The sequence below is a fragment of the Mastomys coucha genome, unplaced genomic scaffold, assembly GCF_008632895.1.
Source record: "Mastomys coucha isolate ucsf_1 unplaced genomic scaffold, UCSF_Mcou_1 pScaffold20, whole genome shotgun sequence".
Classification (NCBI taxonomy): Eukaryota; Metazoa; Chordata; class Mammalia; order Rodentia; family Muridae; genus Mastomys; species Mastomys coucha.
This window is the reverse complement of record NW_022196903.1, coordinates 76,389,559-76,404,430: the sequence shown is the minus strand read 5'-3', so window position 1 is coordinate 76,404,430 and position 14,872 is coordinate 76,389,559. Positions and strand designations below refer to the sequence as shown.

General features: G+C 48.8%; 1 protein-coding gene across 3 annotated transcripts in view; it reads left to right on the top strand.

Annotated features, from left to right (window-relative positions):
• Sema4f (ssemaphorin 4F) overlaps positions 1–12,771 on the top strand; it is a 28,104-nt gene extending 15,333 nt beyond the window's left edge. For all 3 annotated transcript variants that reach the window (XM_031382256.1, XM_031382255.1, XM_031382257.1), the window contains 9 exons: positions 4,456–4,575; positions 4,670–4,821; positions 5,425–5,603; positions 5,802–5,949; positions 6,089–6,311; positions 6,448–6,557; positions 6,665–6,825; positions 10,180–10,238; positions 10,512–12,771. In XM_031382256.1, the coding sequence (XP_031238116.1) occupies positions 4,690–4,821; positions 5,425–5,603; positions 5,802–5,949; positions 6,089–6,311; positions 6,448–6,557; positions 6,665–6,825; positions 10,180–10,238; positions 10,512–11,125 (1,626 nt within the window). In that variant the 5' untranslated portion in view covers positions 4,456–4,575; positions 4,670–4,689 and the 3' untranslated portion in view covers positions 11,126–12,771. The remainder of the gene's footprint in view (positions 1–4,455; positions 4,576–4,669; positions 4,822–5,424; positions 5,604–5,801; positions 5,950–6,088; positions 6,312–6,447; positions 6,558–6,664; positions 6,826–10,179; positions 10,239–10,511) is intronic.
• Positions 12,772–14,872: the final 2,101 nt, after the last annotated feature.

The following is a 14,872-nucleotide window of genomic DNA, read 5'->3' as shown; positions in this document are numbered from 1 at the left end:
TTTTGAGACCAGGCCTTACTATGTGGTTATGGCTGCTCTGGAACTTCCAATATAGACCAGGCTGGCCTCAAGATCTGCCTGCTTCTGCTTCCCAAGGGCTGAGATTAAAGATGCAGTCTTATGTCCTGCCCTCAGTCTCTAGAGGCAGAGTCTCACTGTGTAGCCCAGGCTACCCTGGTGTACCTGCTACTCCTACTTCAGCTTCCTACTTCAGTCTTGGGATTTTCTGGCATGTACCACTAAGCCAGATGTATATTGGAATGTATACAGATTGATCCATTCAGCAATAATTGGCCAAACAATTACATATTTATGAATACTTTACAGTGTGAAGGTTGCAGTTCTGTCATATTGGAATTAAGAATGTCTGGGAGCCTCTAGAATGTGTCGTGGTCTTATGGACACGGTCTTCATATTTGTGTGGTTGCTGCCCTTTCTGTATTTGAGAGCATGGTGAGCCCCTAGTTCTCCCTGAGCACTTAGACACCTGCTACTCCATCCCAAGGTGCCTGTCCCTTCTTCTGTCCCCTCGTGGCAGTGACCCCTTTCTCTTCTGCCATTGCAGGTTCCAGTCTTGCTAGCTCTTCATGGTATTGATCCCTTAGAGCATTTTAGGACCTTTTGCCTCCAGTAGTAGCTAGGCCTTTGTGTGATTATCTGTGACCAATATTTATTTAATCACCTTTATCCTCAAAGATATGCTCCCTAAATGTGTATAATGTCTGCTTCCCACGTCTCCTGTTCTCAGGATAGCGTGGCACAGCTTCTTGTGGCTTATGGAGGTTGGTTTTAGAGTTTTCTGTGTATAATGTTCTTACGGACCTTTCTCTTTCCCTTTTTCAGACAGGGTTTCTCTGTGTAGCCCTGGCTGTCCTGGAACTTGGTAAACTAGGTTGGCCTTGAACTCCTAGATCTACCTGTCTCTGCCTCCCGAGTGCTGGGATTAAAGGCATGTGCCACTACCGCCTAGGTTCTAGGGACCATTTTTCAATCAGTTTTTCAGTATCAGTTCTCTCTCACTTACCACCTAGCAAGTACAGAGAGTTGGCTTCTGTGGGGTTCCATTTGTTGCTGTGACCTATGACTAATATTTAGGCTTTCTGTCCTAAACTCTTCTGGAAGGGATTGGCATGTCACTTGACAGCTGCTCCTCCTCTGCTAGCAGCAAGGCAAGCATATGTCTCTGAAGTTCCACAGGGACTGTAACTGGTGGTACTGTGTGGCAGGCCCTTGCTAGGGTTCTGTACTTGTTATCTAGCATCTGCATTGATTCTGAGTGGAAGGTGGCTTTCTCCCTGCCCAGCATTTGAAGATCCTGGGATCTAGGAAAGCCAGTTTGCCCAAGATTGTACTGTCTAGTGAGTGCTCTCAGAGTTCAAACCCAAGTCTTCCGATGCCAAAACCCTGTCCACAATCTCAAGCAGTAATCTCTCCTTCCCACCCACACCCTGCAAGGAGGTTTTCAATGTACAAGTCTCCCAGGCCTCCTGGCTGCTTTCCAGTCTGCACTGAGTGTTGTCTCAAGGCTGGGTGTCTGGGCACTGCTAACAACGCACAGCCTTTATGGAACATCTGTTACCCCAGCATGTCTCTGCTTCCTTCTGTGTGGTGCTGCTCAATCTTGCTTCCCCAGGATAGCACAAGCCCCTTCAAGCCTTTGCTTCTCCTGTCTCTCTGGCCTGACCTCTCAGCTGCCTGCAGAATACTCTCCTTTGGATGGTGGGGTTCCCCAGGCACCCTAGTCTATCTGTGTCTCTGAGCAGTACCTTTGCGTTGTTCCTATTGGAACCTGAACAGGATGTGTAGTGATATATAGGTGCCGGCTCTGGCTGTGTTTCCTGGACCCTCCTTAGTCACCTTCTTGAATTTCCCAAGACTTCTGAAAGCCCTTTTCCTTAGCATGTCCAGGAGTGAATGCCCTTCCTCTCCGGCTGTCTTCTTCACTGGCCTTCCTCTGTTGTTTCCTGTCCTGGTTACTTATGTGTGACAAACCATAGAGAAGTTTTCTTAGACTATTCTTTCATCTCTCCTATTTCAGTTTGTGCTCAGCCTGCACTAACATGCTCTGTCTTAGAAGCACCTTCTTAGTCTCTCCGCTTTCTTCTTTGCCTCCTCCAAGCCTTCCATACTTCTTGGGATGTGTAAATGGTCCTTTGTTGCTTTTACTCCTCCTCTGCCTCCTCTTTTTCTCTCTTCTCTCATCTTCACCCTTTCATTGCCTCTTCCTCCTCCTCTCCTCTTTTGGAAAATATAAAAATCACTTTATTGTAATGAGCTTGCAAATCAAAACATCACACACTGAATTTAATGTTGGGGTGGCTCCTCTTATTCATTTTCATTCTGTGTGTGTGTGTGTGTGTGTGTGTGTGTGTGTGTGTGTGTTGCATGCATGTGTGGCTGGGTACCATGTGCCTGCAGTACCCAAGGAGGCCAGAAGAGGGTTGGTGAAGGATAGTTGTGAGCCTCCTTGTAGTTGCTGGGAACCAAACTCAGGTCCTCTGCAGTGCTCTTAATGGTTAAGCCATCTTTGCTGTTGTTCTGTTTTGGTTTTGAGACCAGGTTTCTCTGCACAGTCCTAGCTGTTCTAGAGCTTGCTCTCTAGACAAGGCTGATCTGAACTCACAGACATTTGCTTGCCTTTGCTTCCAGAGCTCTGTGATGAAAGGCATGTGCTTCTTGCTTTTTGATACCATCTTGTTTTTGAGTTTAGGCTTGCCTTCAATTTCTGATCTTCCTGCTCGGCTTCCCTACTGCTGGGATTACAAATTCACACCATCATGCCTGGCCATTATCATTGTTATTATCACCATCACCACCATCATCATCATCATTGTCGTGGTCTTCTAATCCAGGACATTGGGCTTACTAGGTCAAAACTCTACCATTGAGCTATACCTCCAGCCCTCATCGCTTTCTTTAAAAAGCTCAAGTTGATTATGTTATACTTCCCATTTAAGAAAAAAAAAAAAATCTCACCGGGCAGTGGTTGTACACTCCTTTAATCCCAGCACTTGGGAGGCAGAGGCAGGCGAATTTCTGAGTTCGAGGCCAGCCTGATCTACAGAATGAGTTCCAGGACAGCCAGGGCTACACAGAGAAACCTTGTCTTGAAAAACAAAAAGAAAAAAAGCAAACCTTTGCTGTTCTCATGTTCTCTTCCCTATGAGATAAAGACTTCATTTTCTGGCATATGAGAGGACACTTCACAAACAATGGCACATCTCCATTCCTCTAGCCTTGCCTCTGCTCATTTGCTTGGTGCAGAAACGTCTGCCCTGTGGGTGTCAGCCACCATGGTCCTTATGCCCAAGTATGGCTCCTCTGTTCACTGCTTCCTTGTCTTTCTCTCTGATGCCCTCCAACTGGCAAACTTTTTATTCTTCGGAGATGCTGTGGGGCTGGGAATACAGCTCAGGTGGTACAGCACTTGCCTGGTGTATGCAGAGTTCCAGTTTCAATCCCTGGTACTTCCCTGCCACCCCTCAAAAGATGCTGCAACCCCAAGTAGATAGAGCTGGAGCATCATCTGCCCGTCTCCCTCTCCTACTTCAGACTCCTGGTCTCTTAGCATATTCTTGTCATCCTTGCCCCAGTAGGGAGTCCATGGAGATGGTGATGCGCCCAGCACAGTGCTTTGTGTACAACAGCTGATGGAATCCTGCCACCTTGCTTTTTCCAGAATGCCCGTGCTGCCTAAGACCCCCCAGGTGCCCATGACTTTCTATGGCCTGCAGCCACTCTCTGACTCCTGACCTCTTGCCCACGTTCATGGGAACAGAGCTGTCCCAACGTGCCTGTGATTTATCTCTTACCCCCCCACCCCCCACTATTCCTAGAGTGCTCGAGACTGTCTCAGTACAGGAGGGAGAACCCCACCCCTGGGTTACCCTCACTTTCCATGAAGTTTCCTCTCATCAAACTGGCCTGGTATTTCCCAAAGTGAGGCTTGAACCGTTTGTATCAGAGTGACTCCTGCTTGTTTGAAATGCAAGGTGTAGGGACATGCCCTGGTTTTACCCAGGTAGAGTTGCTGGGCCCGACGACCTTCGCTGGAATACGATCACGTACCCCAGTATACCCTTTAGCTGTGAACTGTTCCAGGGTGGTGTACCCCGCAATGTTCAGAAAGTACCCAGGTTCTCTGCTCTGTAGTGCACAACTTGGGGTTTGCTACAAAGCAAATGCCACTTCCTAGGGAGTCTTAGGGCAGTTAGCTATCACTAGGTTACTGCAGTGACACCTTTATGCTCCTGTCATGCCTGGGGTCCTTCTGGCAGTTCTCCCTCAATGCAGGCTTCTACGGCAGCACTTCCTGTAAGTCAGGTGTCCCCTGGGATGACTTCTGGCGCATGCTCCGTCTGCTGTCTTTGTCCCACACTCTGCCTGTGACTGCTTCTGCTTCCGGGTGGGGTGTGTGTGTCTCTGACTGCCCATCTCCTTCCTGTCGCCCTGCAGGGGGCGTCCTCTACACTGCCACTGTGAAAAACTTCCTGGGGACTGAGCCGATTATCTCCCGAGCTGTGGGTCGTGCTGAGGACTGGATTCGAACAGAGACCTTGTCATCCTGGCTTAATGGTGGGAAGAGGGACAGGGTCACCTGGGACACAGGTCAGGTGGAGGCTGGGTAGCCTCAGGCTGTCTGAAGATCTGAACTCATTGGTTTCTTCAGCCCCAGCCTTTGTCGCAGCTATGGTCCTGAGCCCGGCTGAGTGGGGTGACGAAGATGGAGATGATGAAATCTTCTTTTTCTTCACGGAAACCTCCCGAGTGCTGGACTCATATGAGCGCATCAAGGTCCCACGAGTGGCCCGCGTGTGTGCGGTGAGATCTCTGTCCTGGCTAGCTGTCATCGCCGGGTGTTAGGCTTTTCATCTCTTCCTCCCTCGGTCTCTTTTGCCTCCCCCCTCTGGTTTGTTTTCTGCCTAGGCTTCTCTCCTGGGAGCTTGAGGAAAGTGAGGGAGAAGAAGGCTCTGGCCGCTCTGGCTCTCATCCACACTCACCCCTGCCATGCACTGTCTATAGGAAGTTGGGTTACACTAGAAGTTCAAGGATATAATGATGGACCCAGGTTCAAGTCCTTCCCCACCACTTCCTGCCTCTGTGACCTCTAGTTTGTTCTTTGGCACCTTCGAAACATATATGTAGAGTTTCTATAATAAATAATCCAGGACAAGCTGATTTTAAGGACTAAGTGAGATCACTGTTCTTTGTCATGGTTTACGTTGTCACTGCCCTTGTTATCACAACCCTGTCCACCTCTGTACCCTGTTACCCCCAGTTTCTCAGACTATGTCTGTTCCTCTATATCTCTGTCTCTCCGTCTGTCCACATGCTATAAACTCAGGGAGGACACAAGAGAGTCTACATACGTTTTGTCTAGTATTGGTCTTCTAAAGAGTGTTTCCCATGTTTTTGTCACCCCAGGGGGATCTTGGGGGCCGGAAGACCCTTCAGCAGAGATGGACGACGTTTCTAAAGGCTGACCTGCTGTGTCCAGGGCCCGAGCATGGCCGGGCCTCGGGGGTTCTGCAGGATATGACAGAGCTTCGACCTCAGCCAGGCCCTGGGACCCCCATCTTTTATGGCATCTTCTCTTCCCAGTGGTGAGGGGGTCCTCGTGTGGATGGCGGGGTGACAGAGTGGGGGGTCCATGGAGCTGGTGTGGTCACTGCAGGTAGACTCTCTTTCCCTCAGCTGCATGGCTCCCATGTGTTTCTCGGGGATCAGCTCATTTGATAAGGGATGAGTTGCTGTCATCTAGCCCTCTTCAGATACTTGGCTCCAATCTGTGACTCCTCCAGGGAAGGAGCTGCCATCTCTGCTGTGTGTGCCTTCCGACCCCAAGACATCCGGGCAGTGCTGAATGGTCCCTTTAGAGAGCTAAAACATGACTGCAACAGGGGACTACCTGTCATGGACAACGAGGTGCCCCAGCCCAGACCTGGTGAGGTGAGGGGGTGAGACAGGTCTTCTTCTAAGGCTTCATTTTTTTTTTTCCTCACCATTGGGAAGGGCAAGAGCTTTGCCAAACATCCCTGAAGCTTCCTGTTGCCTGAGAAACATTGTCACCCAGATCTGTCTCCTTTAGTGCATCACCAACAACATGAAGCTTCAGCAGTTTGGATCCTCACTCTCCTTGCCAGACCGTGTGCTCACCTTTATCAGAGACCACCCGCTCATGGACAGGCCCGTGTTTCCAGCTGATGGCCGCCCCCTGCTGGTCACTACGGATACAGCCTATCTCAGAGTTGTGGCCCACAGGGTGACCAGCCTCTCAGGGAAAGAATATGATGTGCTCTACCTGGGGACAGGTATATTTAAGCATCAAGCAAGCTGCCCATATAGTGCATATTGTCACCACAGAGAGGTGCCCTGTGACCTTCAGGTACCAGAGTTCCAGGAACAGTGCCAGCTGAGCCATTTTCTTGCCCTTTACCTTGCTCCCAGAGGATGGACACCTCCACCGGGCTGTGCGCATCGGAGCTCAGCTCAGTGTCCTGGAGGATCTGGCCCTGTTCCCAGAACCACAGCCGGTTGAGAGCATGAAACTGTACCATGTGAGTTGTGTATACGGGGAGCCTGCTGGGGAGAGTCCTGCCTGTAGCCAGTTAATGATCTGGTCTGGAAGACGTAGCACTTTTTCTCTCCCGCTCCATTTCTGCAGGATTGGCTCCTGGTGGGCTCCCCTACTGAGGTGACACAAGTGAACACCAGCAACTGTGGCCGTCTCCAGAGCTGCTCAGAGTGTATCCTGGCCCAGGACCCTATGTGTGCCTGGAGCTTCCGGCTCGATGCTTGTGTGGCCCACGCAGGCGAGCACCGTGGGTGAGTGGGGCTGCTTTGCTTTGGTTTCTTGCCGGCCGTCCTGGACTCCGCCCCTCCCATATGCCTGTCTCACTTGCTGATGACATTCTGTCTGTGTGTGGCTTCTTGTTTAGAGCCTGCATCACTAGCCTGCCCGTCTGTCAGCCCATATTAGCTCATCTGTCTGTCCGTCTGGTGCTGTCTAATTAATGCTAGACTTACTCCCATACTGTGACTGGGTCCATGTCAGCCAGTGACAGGCAGTGGGACTGACATCTCTCAGAGACACTTCTCAGTTTCTGTCTTAGCAGCGCGCTCACAGGTGGCCTTCCTCTCCTCGCTGGAGATCCTCTCCTTTTGCCTTCTGTGTATTCTCCTCTCACCTTACTAATGGCTGCCTCCTCCTCGGGGTTCCCTCCTAGGTTCCTTGCCTTCACACTCTGCTTAGGTGATTTCATTCCTGTGATACACACATGCATCTCTAGCAGAGCTGCAGAATATCCTGTAACTCTATACCTCACACTCCCCTACAGTGCTTCATAAGCAACCCAGGCATAGCCAGTCTAAGCATGCACTTTGGTTTCCTCTCTCCCTCACACGCACATCTCAGTGAAAGGACTGCCTACCCTCCAGGTGCTCACACCGGACATTGCACACATTGTACCTCGGATGATATTGACTCCAGCTCCACCGTGGATCATTGCTCCACTTGCTTCCTCCACCTCCACTCCCACCAAGCCAGCATTTTGTGTGTGTGTGTTGTGTGTGTGTGTGTGTGTGTGTGTGATGTATTAGGGTATATATGTATGTGTGTGTTTGTGTGTGATAGTATGTGTGTGTGATGTGTGTGATATGTATTTGGATATATGTATATGTGTGTTTGTGTATATGTGTGTAGGTATGATGTATATTTATGTAAGGTGTGTATATGTGTATATATGAGGACTGGCAAGTGTATGTCACTGCCACAGCTTGTGTGTCAGAGGACAGAGGACGACCCTGGGTGCTAGTCTTCTTCCACTTTGAGACAAGGTCTGTCTGTGGTTCACTATTGTGTCTTCAAGCTAGCTGCCCTCCAGTTTCTTCTGTCTCTTCCTCCTCATCAGTCAGTAGGACTACACAGGGACTTCTGGGATACCTGTCCTACTGTGGCCAACTTTGATGTGGGTTCTGGGGAGCCAAACTCAATCAGGTTTGTACAGCAGGCACTGTTTCCACAGAGCCATCCCCTAGCCCAATCACGTATCACTGGGGGCTCCTAATTGACCTTCTCTTCTCTTGCCCATTCTGGGCTCCTGCCATCCATTTGCTTCTCAGAGGTGACTTTAAAAATATGCCAAATGGAAGCAAACCCCTGACATCTCTTGCTCTCCCCAAGTAATTCAGAATGGCTCTCTATCACATAAGGACTCTCCTAAAAATATTTTATCCTTGGAAAATTTAAACATTTTTAAAAGTATGATGATTGACTAAATATGACTGAATGATAAATTTGTGTATCCCCACCCCTTCCACCACTGCTGCCTGACCAAAACTGTGATTTTAACAACTTCAATGCCAGATATTTTGAAGCAAATCTTAGATATCATCTTATTTTATTTATAAATCTTTGAGTATCTGTGGCATACAAAGGCACTAAAAACAAACAAGAGAAAAGGGTGCTGAGAGAGAAATGGGTTCAGCCGTTAAGAGCACTGGTTGCTCTTCTAGAAGACTCAGGTTCAATTCTTTGCACCTACAGGATGGCTCACAGTTCCAGGGGCTCAGTGCCCTCTTCTGGCCTTTGCGGGAATTGCACCCATGTAGTGCTGCCTGAGGAAAGACCGATTGTCATTCAGTACAGAATGAAGATTGTCCTCTGGGCTCAACGCGCGCGCGCATACACACACACACACACACACATAAATATACACACACAAAATAACCATGTTACATGATATGCAATACTGATACAGCCATACCCATACCCAATTCTTAATTTCTTAGTGTTATCAAATATACAGTGATGTTTCCATTTCCTCATTTGCATATACTTAAAACAACCTGTATGATTCAAGATTCAAATAATGCCATCAATACTAGTAGGCTTATGTGCTTTATAAATATCTTTTAATTTAAAAAATATTGTGATAATGTTTTAATCTGTTGCCCAGGCTGGTTTAGAACTCACTCTAATCTATAGAACCTGGCCTGGCCTCAAATTCATAGTTATTTCTCCTGCCTCATCGTTGCACACACTGAGATTATAGGCGTCGCGATTCATGCCTGATTCAAACCTAGGTCTGTGCGTGAAGGGAGGCACTCTCCCCTGAGCTGGTCTCAGCTCTTAATCTCTACTTTCCATTCTCTCGATGGAAACGTTGGGGTTTTCTGTTTTGAAGCCCCATGGGCAGCCACCAGCTTGGCCTCACACCCAGCCTTTTACCTGGGTGCTGAAGGTTTGAGCCAAGTTCTCATGCTTGCGTGACAAGCATGCTTACCATGAGCCACAGCTCCTCCCCCAAGACCTCAGGTGTAAATAAGAGGTGGCCGCCTCTGTAGCGGCGGACGGCCAGTTTCACTTCTTAGATTTCTCTTCCTCTTAGGGAATGCCCACCAAGCATCTTTCCAACAGATTGTCAGCTAGGAGTATGCGTATATTTGACAGGGCAAATACCTTGAGGGACATAAGGTGTATTAAGGAAAGATTGGAGGAGGGGAGAATGCTGACTAACTCCAGGAGTGATTTCTAACATGAGGGTTCTGGAGTAGGTACTGTGATAACCAAGTACTGTGGTAACTGAGTACTGTGATAACCTAGTACTGTGATAACCAAGTATTGTAATAACGGAGTACTGTGATTACCAAGTACTGTGATAACCAAGTACTGTAATACCTGAGTACTGTGATAACCGAGTACTGTGTTAACTGAGTATTGTGATAACTAAGCACTGTGGTAACTGAGTACTGTGATAAACAAGTACTGTAATAACTGAGTACTGTGTTAACTGAGTACTGTGATAACCGAGTACTGTGATAACCAAGCACTGTGGTAACTGAGTACTGTGATAAGCGAGTACTGTGATAACCAAGTACTATGGTAACTGAGTACTGTGATAACCGAGTACTGTGATAACCAAGTACTATGGTAACTGAGTACTGTGATAACCGAGTACTGTGATAACCAAGCATTGTGATAAATAAGTACTGTGATTACCAAGTACTGTGATAACCAAGTACTGTAATAACTGAGTACTGTGTTAACTGAGTACTGTGATAACCGAGTACTGTGGTACTGGGAGTACCATGGGGCTGAGAGCCATGGTACAATGAGGGTCTGAGGAAGATGCAAGCACATTTGAACACTAGATTTACCAGATATTCTCATCTTTGTAGGGTGGTTCAAGACATAGAGTCAGCAGATGTCTCATCTTTGTGTCCGAAAGAACCTGGAGGTTTGTATGACTTAGCGAGATGTGGGTGGGATGTATAGAAAGGGGCTAGAAAGTTGATCTTTTTTGTCTCATTCAAAAAACTTGAACCCATGAAGACATAGCAGCCCAGGACCCAGGACCCAGGACCCAGGACCCAGAGCCTTTCCGTCTTTGGGAATCCCTTTTGGCAATGCCCCTACAACTCTCTCTTATAGCTGACATCTCTCCATATGCCCCCATCCTACTTCCTGCCCGTGTCCTCATGTCTTTTGTGTCTTTGCTTTCTTTCCACAGAACATCCGGTAGTGTTTGAAGTTCCGGTGGCTACTGTGGGCCACGTGGTCCTGCCGTGCTCCCCCAGTTCTGCTTGGGCATCTTGTGTGTGGCACCAGCCCAGTGGAGTGACTGCGCTCACCCCCCGGAGGGATGGACTAGAGGTGGTGGTGACCCCAGGGGCCATGGGGGCTTATGCTTGCGAGTGTCAGGAGGGTGGAGCCGCCCGTGTGGTGGCTGCTTATAGCTTGGTGTGGGGCAGCCAGCGGGGGCCCTCAAACCGGGCCCACACAGTTGTGGGAGCTGGGCTGGTTGGCTTTTTCCTGGGTGTTCTTGCAGCATCCCTCACACTCCTCCTGATTGGTCGCCGTCAACAGCGTCGGCGACAGAGGGAGCTTCTAGCTAGAGACAAGGTGGGCTTAGATCTGGGGGCTCCACCTTCTGGGACGACAAGCTATAGCCAAGACCCTCCCTCTCCTTCGCCTGAAGATGAAAGGTTGCCCCTGGCCCTGGGTAAGCGGGGCAGTGGTTTTGGTGGCTTCCCTCCACCCTTCCTGCTGGATTCTTGCCCGAGCCCCGCTCATATCCGGCTCACGGGGGCTCCTCTGGCCACGTGTGATGAGACATCCATCTAAAACCAGGAAAATGACTGCCAGCCATGAGCAGTCTCTGGAACTAGCGGCTACCAAGACCAGGGTCACTAAACCTGGGAGATGATCATGGCTGCTCCGTTCTCTTAGAGTCTGTGTGATCACATGTCAGAGTCTGTCCTCTGGACCTGGATGGGCTGAGGGCCAGACCTTGGCCTGATTCCTGATTCTGATGCGAGATCGACCCTGTAACTCTCTGCTCTGGCCTCTTGTCTTGGGCCCATCAGCTTGTGGGGTGGAGCAAGGACACAGGCTCAAATTTGCTTATGGCAGGACCCCGGAAAGAGGAGGCACTGTGGGGTAGTTGGGGCGTGTGTGTGCCCTGCATCCTTGTGGTGGCTGTATGGTTTTCCAGTTTGCTGACTCTGGGGAGCGCATGATCCCCCGACTGCCTTGAGATCTCTCCCAACTCAGTTTCCCTTTGTTCCTGGAAGAGTGTGTGTCTATACACTGGTGTGCCTAGAAGACCTGTCCATATGTGCGTGGATGACAGGGCCGCTGCCTAGGTGCTTTTGGGGAGGTCGGAGAGGAAGGTTGGCCAGGGCGAGTGTGTGGGGGGGGGCACGACAACTTTACCCTCGGTAGCCAGTGAGGGAATCCACATGCCCCCATAACCCCACAGCGCTTCTTCAACTTTGAGCAAAGTTCCCAAAGTGACCTTCTGGGTGGGAAGAGCAGCAGGACACGTGGCTCCACCCTTCTCCTTGTCTTTCTCCTCTGGCTGCCACCACTGCCGTGCCACCGCTGCGCTTTTCCTGGCTGGAGTGGAGGCTGAGCCCTCTTTCCTTTTAAATGAACTTCACATTTAAATTTTCCATTTAAAATGAACTTCACAACATTCTAAATATTGGGGGATGACAAAAGGAACCCAGAAAAGTGTGTAGGAAATACAAGCAGGTTAAAGAAGATTTGCCTCAGTGACTTTTCACCCTTGCCTGAAAGCAGGAGTCTCCCAGGAGGACTCCCCGAAATTGTATGCAAAGTGTCTGTCCATGTGTGTCTATTTTGTGTGCGTGTGTGAGTGTGCGTGTGTGTGTGTGCGTGTACGTGCGTGTGTGTGTGTGTGTGTGTGTGTGTGTGTGTGTGTGCTTCTCAAGGCCTTAATGAGGTTAAAGGACCACGGTCCACAGTCACCACACTTGGGCCACGTGGAGGAGGAGGTGCTGCTCTGAGGCAGTTCCTCCCCACCTGCTGCCTGAGGCCAGTCCCTGGACACTGCTGCTGGAGAGCCCGTATCTCTCCAGTCCTTGGAAGCTAGGCTCTGCACGTGCTTGAGGACACCATCATCTCTTTTCTTGCTCCGTTTTCCCCGTGCGCGCTGCCTCTGCTCAGTCCCGCTCTTGGCCTGTGAATGTGCCTCGTCCATCCCTGATGAGGGACCTCAAACCCCAGTGATGATGCAGCCCTTTCCAGTTGACATCTGGTCTCCTTTCCTTGACAGCAGCCTGTGAACAACTCAAGAGTCCCCTTGGGGTTGGAGTTACCAGTGGCTTTGAGTAGGATCTTTGGCACGTAGTCTAACCTAGGGACATTGGTTATTCATCTGTAAAGTGGGGATATACCTACCTCAGGGCTGCTGCAAGAATCAAACGAGGAAATGTATAAACAATAAAGCATTACCCATACCAGTAGACGTTGTTATTGGAACTGTTGCTTTATCACACTGTCATAGCCGAACCGCATGATCACCATGGCAGGCACTCCTGTGAACCCCATGCAGTAGAAGGTGGACATGCTTTCACCAACATCTGGTCTTTCACCGATCATCTTGGGATGGATCTCAACCACCCATATCCAGGCATTAGTCAAATCTGTGGTTTATTTTTTTTAAAACATTATGTGTATATGTGTATGTTAATATATATGTACACGTGAGTACAGCTACCTCAAGAGGCCAGATGAGGGCAATGGATCCCTGAAGCTAGTTATAGGTAGTTGTGGTTGCTTGATGTGCATTTTGGAAAATGAACTCGGGCCTTCTGAAAGAGTAGCAGGTGCTTTAATTGCTGAGTCATCTTTCCAGCCCTCCGTCTTACACTTGTGGAGCCATGTTGATAGCCCTAGTTTCCTTCTGCTAAACCAGGAGTCACAGAGGTCATTCTTGCTTCTCTATGGAAGGGACACATGTACTTAGTCTTTGTGTTACTCCACTTTCAAGATGGAAGTGGATTTTACTTCAGCATAAAAGAGATTGAAAACCCACACTCTCCAGCTAAGAAGGAGATGCTGACATAAGGACTCTTTTTTTCAAGACAGGGTCTTACTACATAGTTTAGACTGGTCTTGAACTCACTATATAGCCCAGACTAGGCCAGAATTTGTGATTCTCCTGCCTCAGTTCCCCAAAGTCTTGGTATTACAGGTATACACTGGCATGCCCACAGTTAAGTAAAAGGAGAAATTCATGGCTCACTTAGTAGAGAAATTAGGAATAAGACACCCCCAGGATTGCACAGAGGACTTTAGGAGTCACGGTCCCAGCCCCTGGAATTAGTATTCGGTGTCAGAGGGAGACTGTCCATCTGTCATCTCTGCTTGTCCTGCCTGATTTCTTTCTCCTGCTGTGAATGGCCCCTGTCAAAGAGACAGAAAAGATGGCTGCTGCTGAGACTCAGTGAGCAGAGGCATGTGCTGCTGCGTTTGATCTCCAGGACCCACGTGGCAGGAGAACTGACTCAGGTTGTCCTCTGACCTCTACATGTGTGCTTTGCCATGTGTGTGCATGCACCCATACACAAAATAAATAAATGTTAAAGAAAAGAGAAGAAGGAAAGATGGCTGCTTCCACATCCTTTCAGTCACAGATCTTCACCAAAGCTACTTTCTCAGCTGCAAACCAAGAATCATAAGGACAGTTCCGCTTATATCACATGACTACCTTGAACCAACGAGTGTGTCCAGGGAAATGGGATATTGTGGTTGGCCAAGCCTAAGTCATATTTGTGTCCAGGGAGGGAAAGATTGCATAATCAGAAGGATGGACATAGGAAGTTGGATAGGAAAAACAAAGACAAAACAAACAAACAAAACACTAGTTGTAGTTTACTAAAGGTATTTTAGATGTTGACAGTGATCTTTCAAAACTTAAAGCTAAATATGTTCCCTCCAAATTAAAACTTTCTAATGGTTTCTTATGACACTCCGGAGAAATTCCAAACCCTTCCTTCTAGTTTAGAGCCCTATTGGTTAGGATACTTATTCTCTTGCTCAGGTTTTTTTCTTTTATGTATGTATTTTTATTTTTTATTTTTATTTTTTCTTCCCTCCCACTCAAGGTAACCACCACACCAGCCTTCACTCACGTTAGGGCTTTCCTACCTTATGACAATCAAGCTCATTATTCATGGCAAGCCTGGCTTCCTCTAGCTATTCAAGCTTTAAGGTATCGCTTCCAGAATGAGGGCCACCCTGACCACTCAGTACAGATGCATGCTTGTCCATTGCTGGGATAAAGGACCCTGGCCAAAAGCAACTCAGCAGGGGAGGGAGCTTACTGGGGACACAGCCCATTGCTGTGAGGAAGTAAGGCGGTGGAAAAATAAGGATGGCCTGGCAGTCAGGAAGCAGAGCGACTGCGGTTCATCCCTACATTGGGGGGGTGAGGGGAGAGAGAGACAGAGACAGACAGATACACAGACAGACAGATACACAGACAGACAGATATACAGACAGACAGACAGAGAGACAGAGACAGACAGAGAAATAGAGACAGACAGATACACAGACAGACAG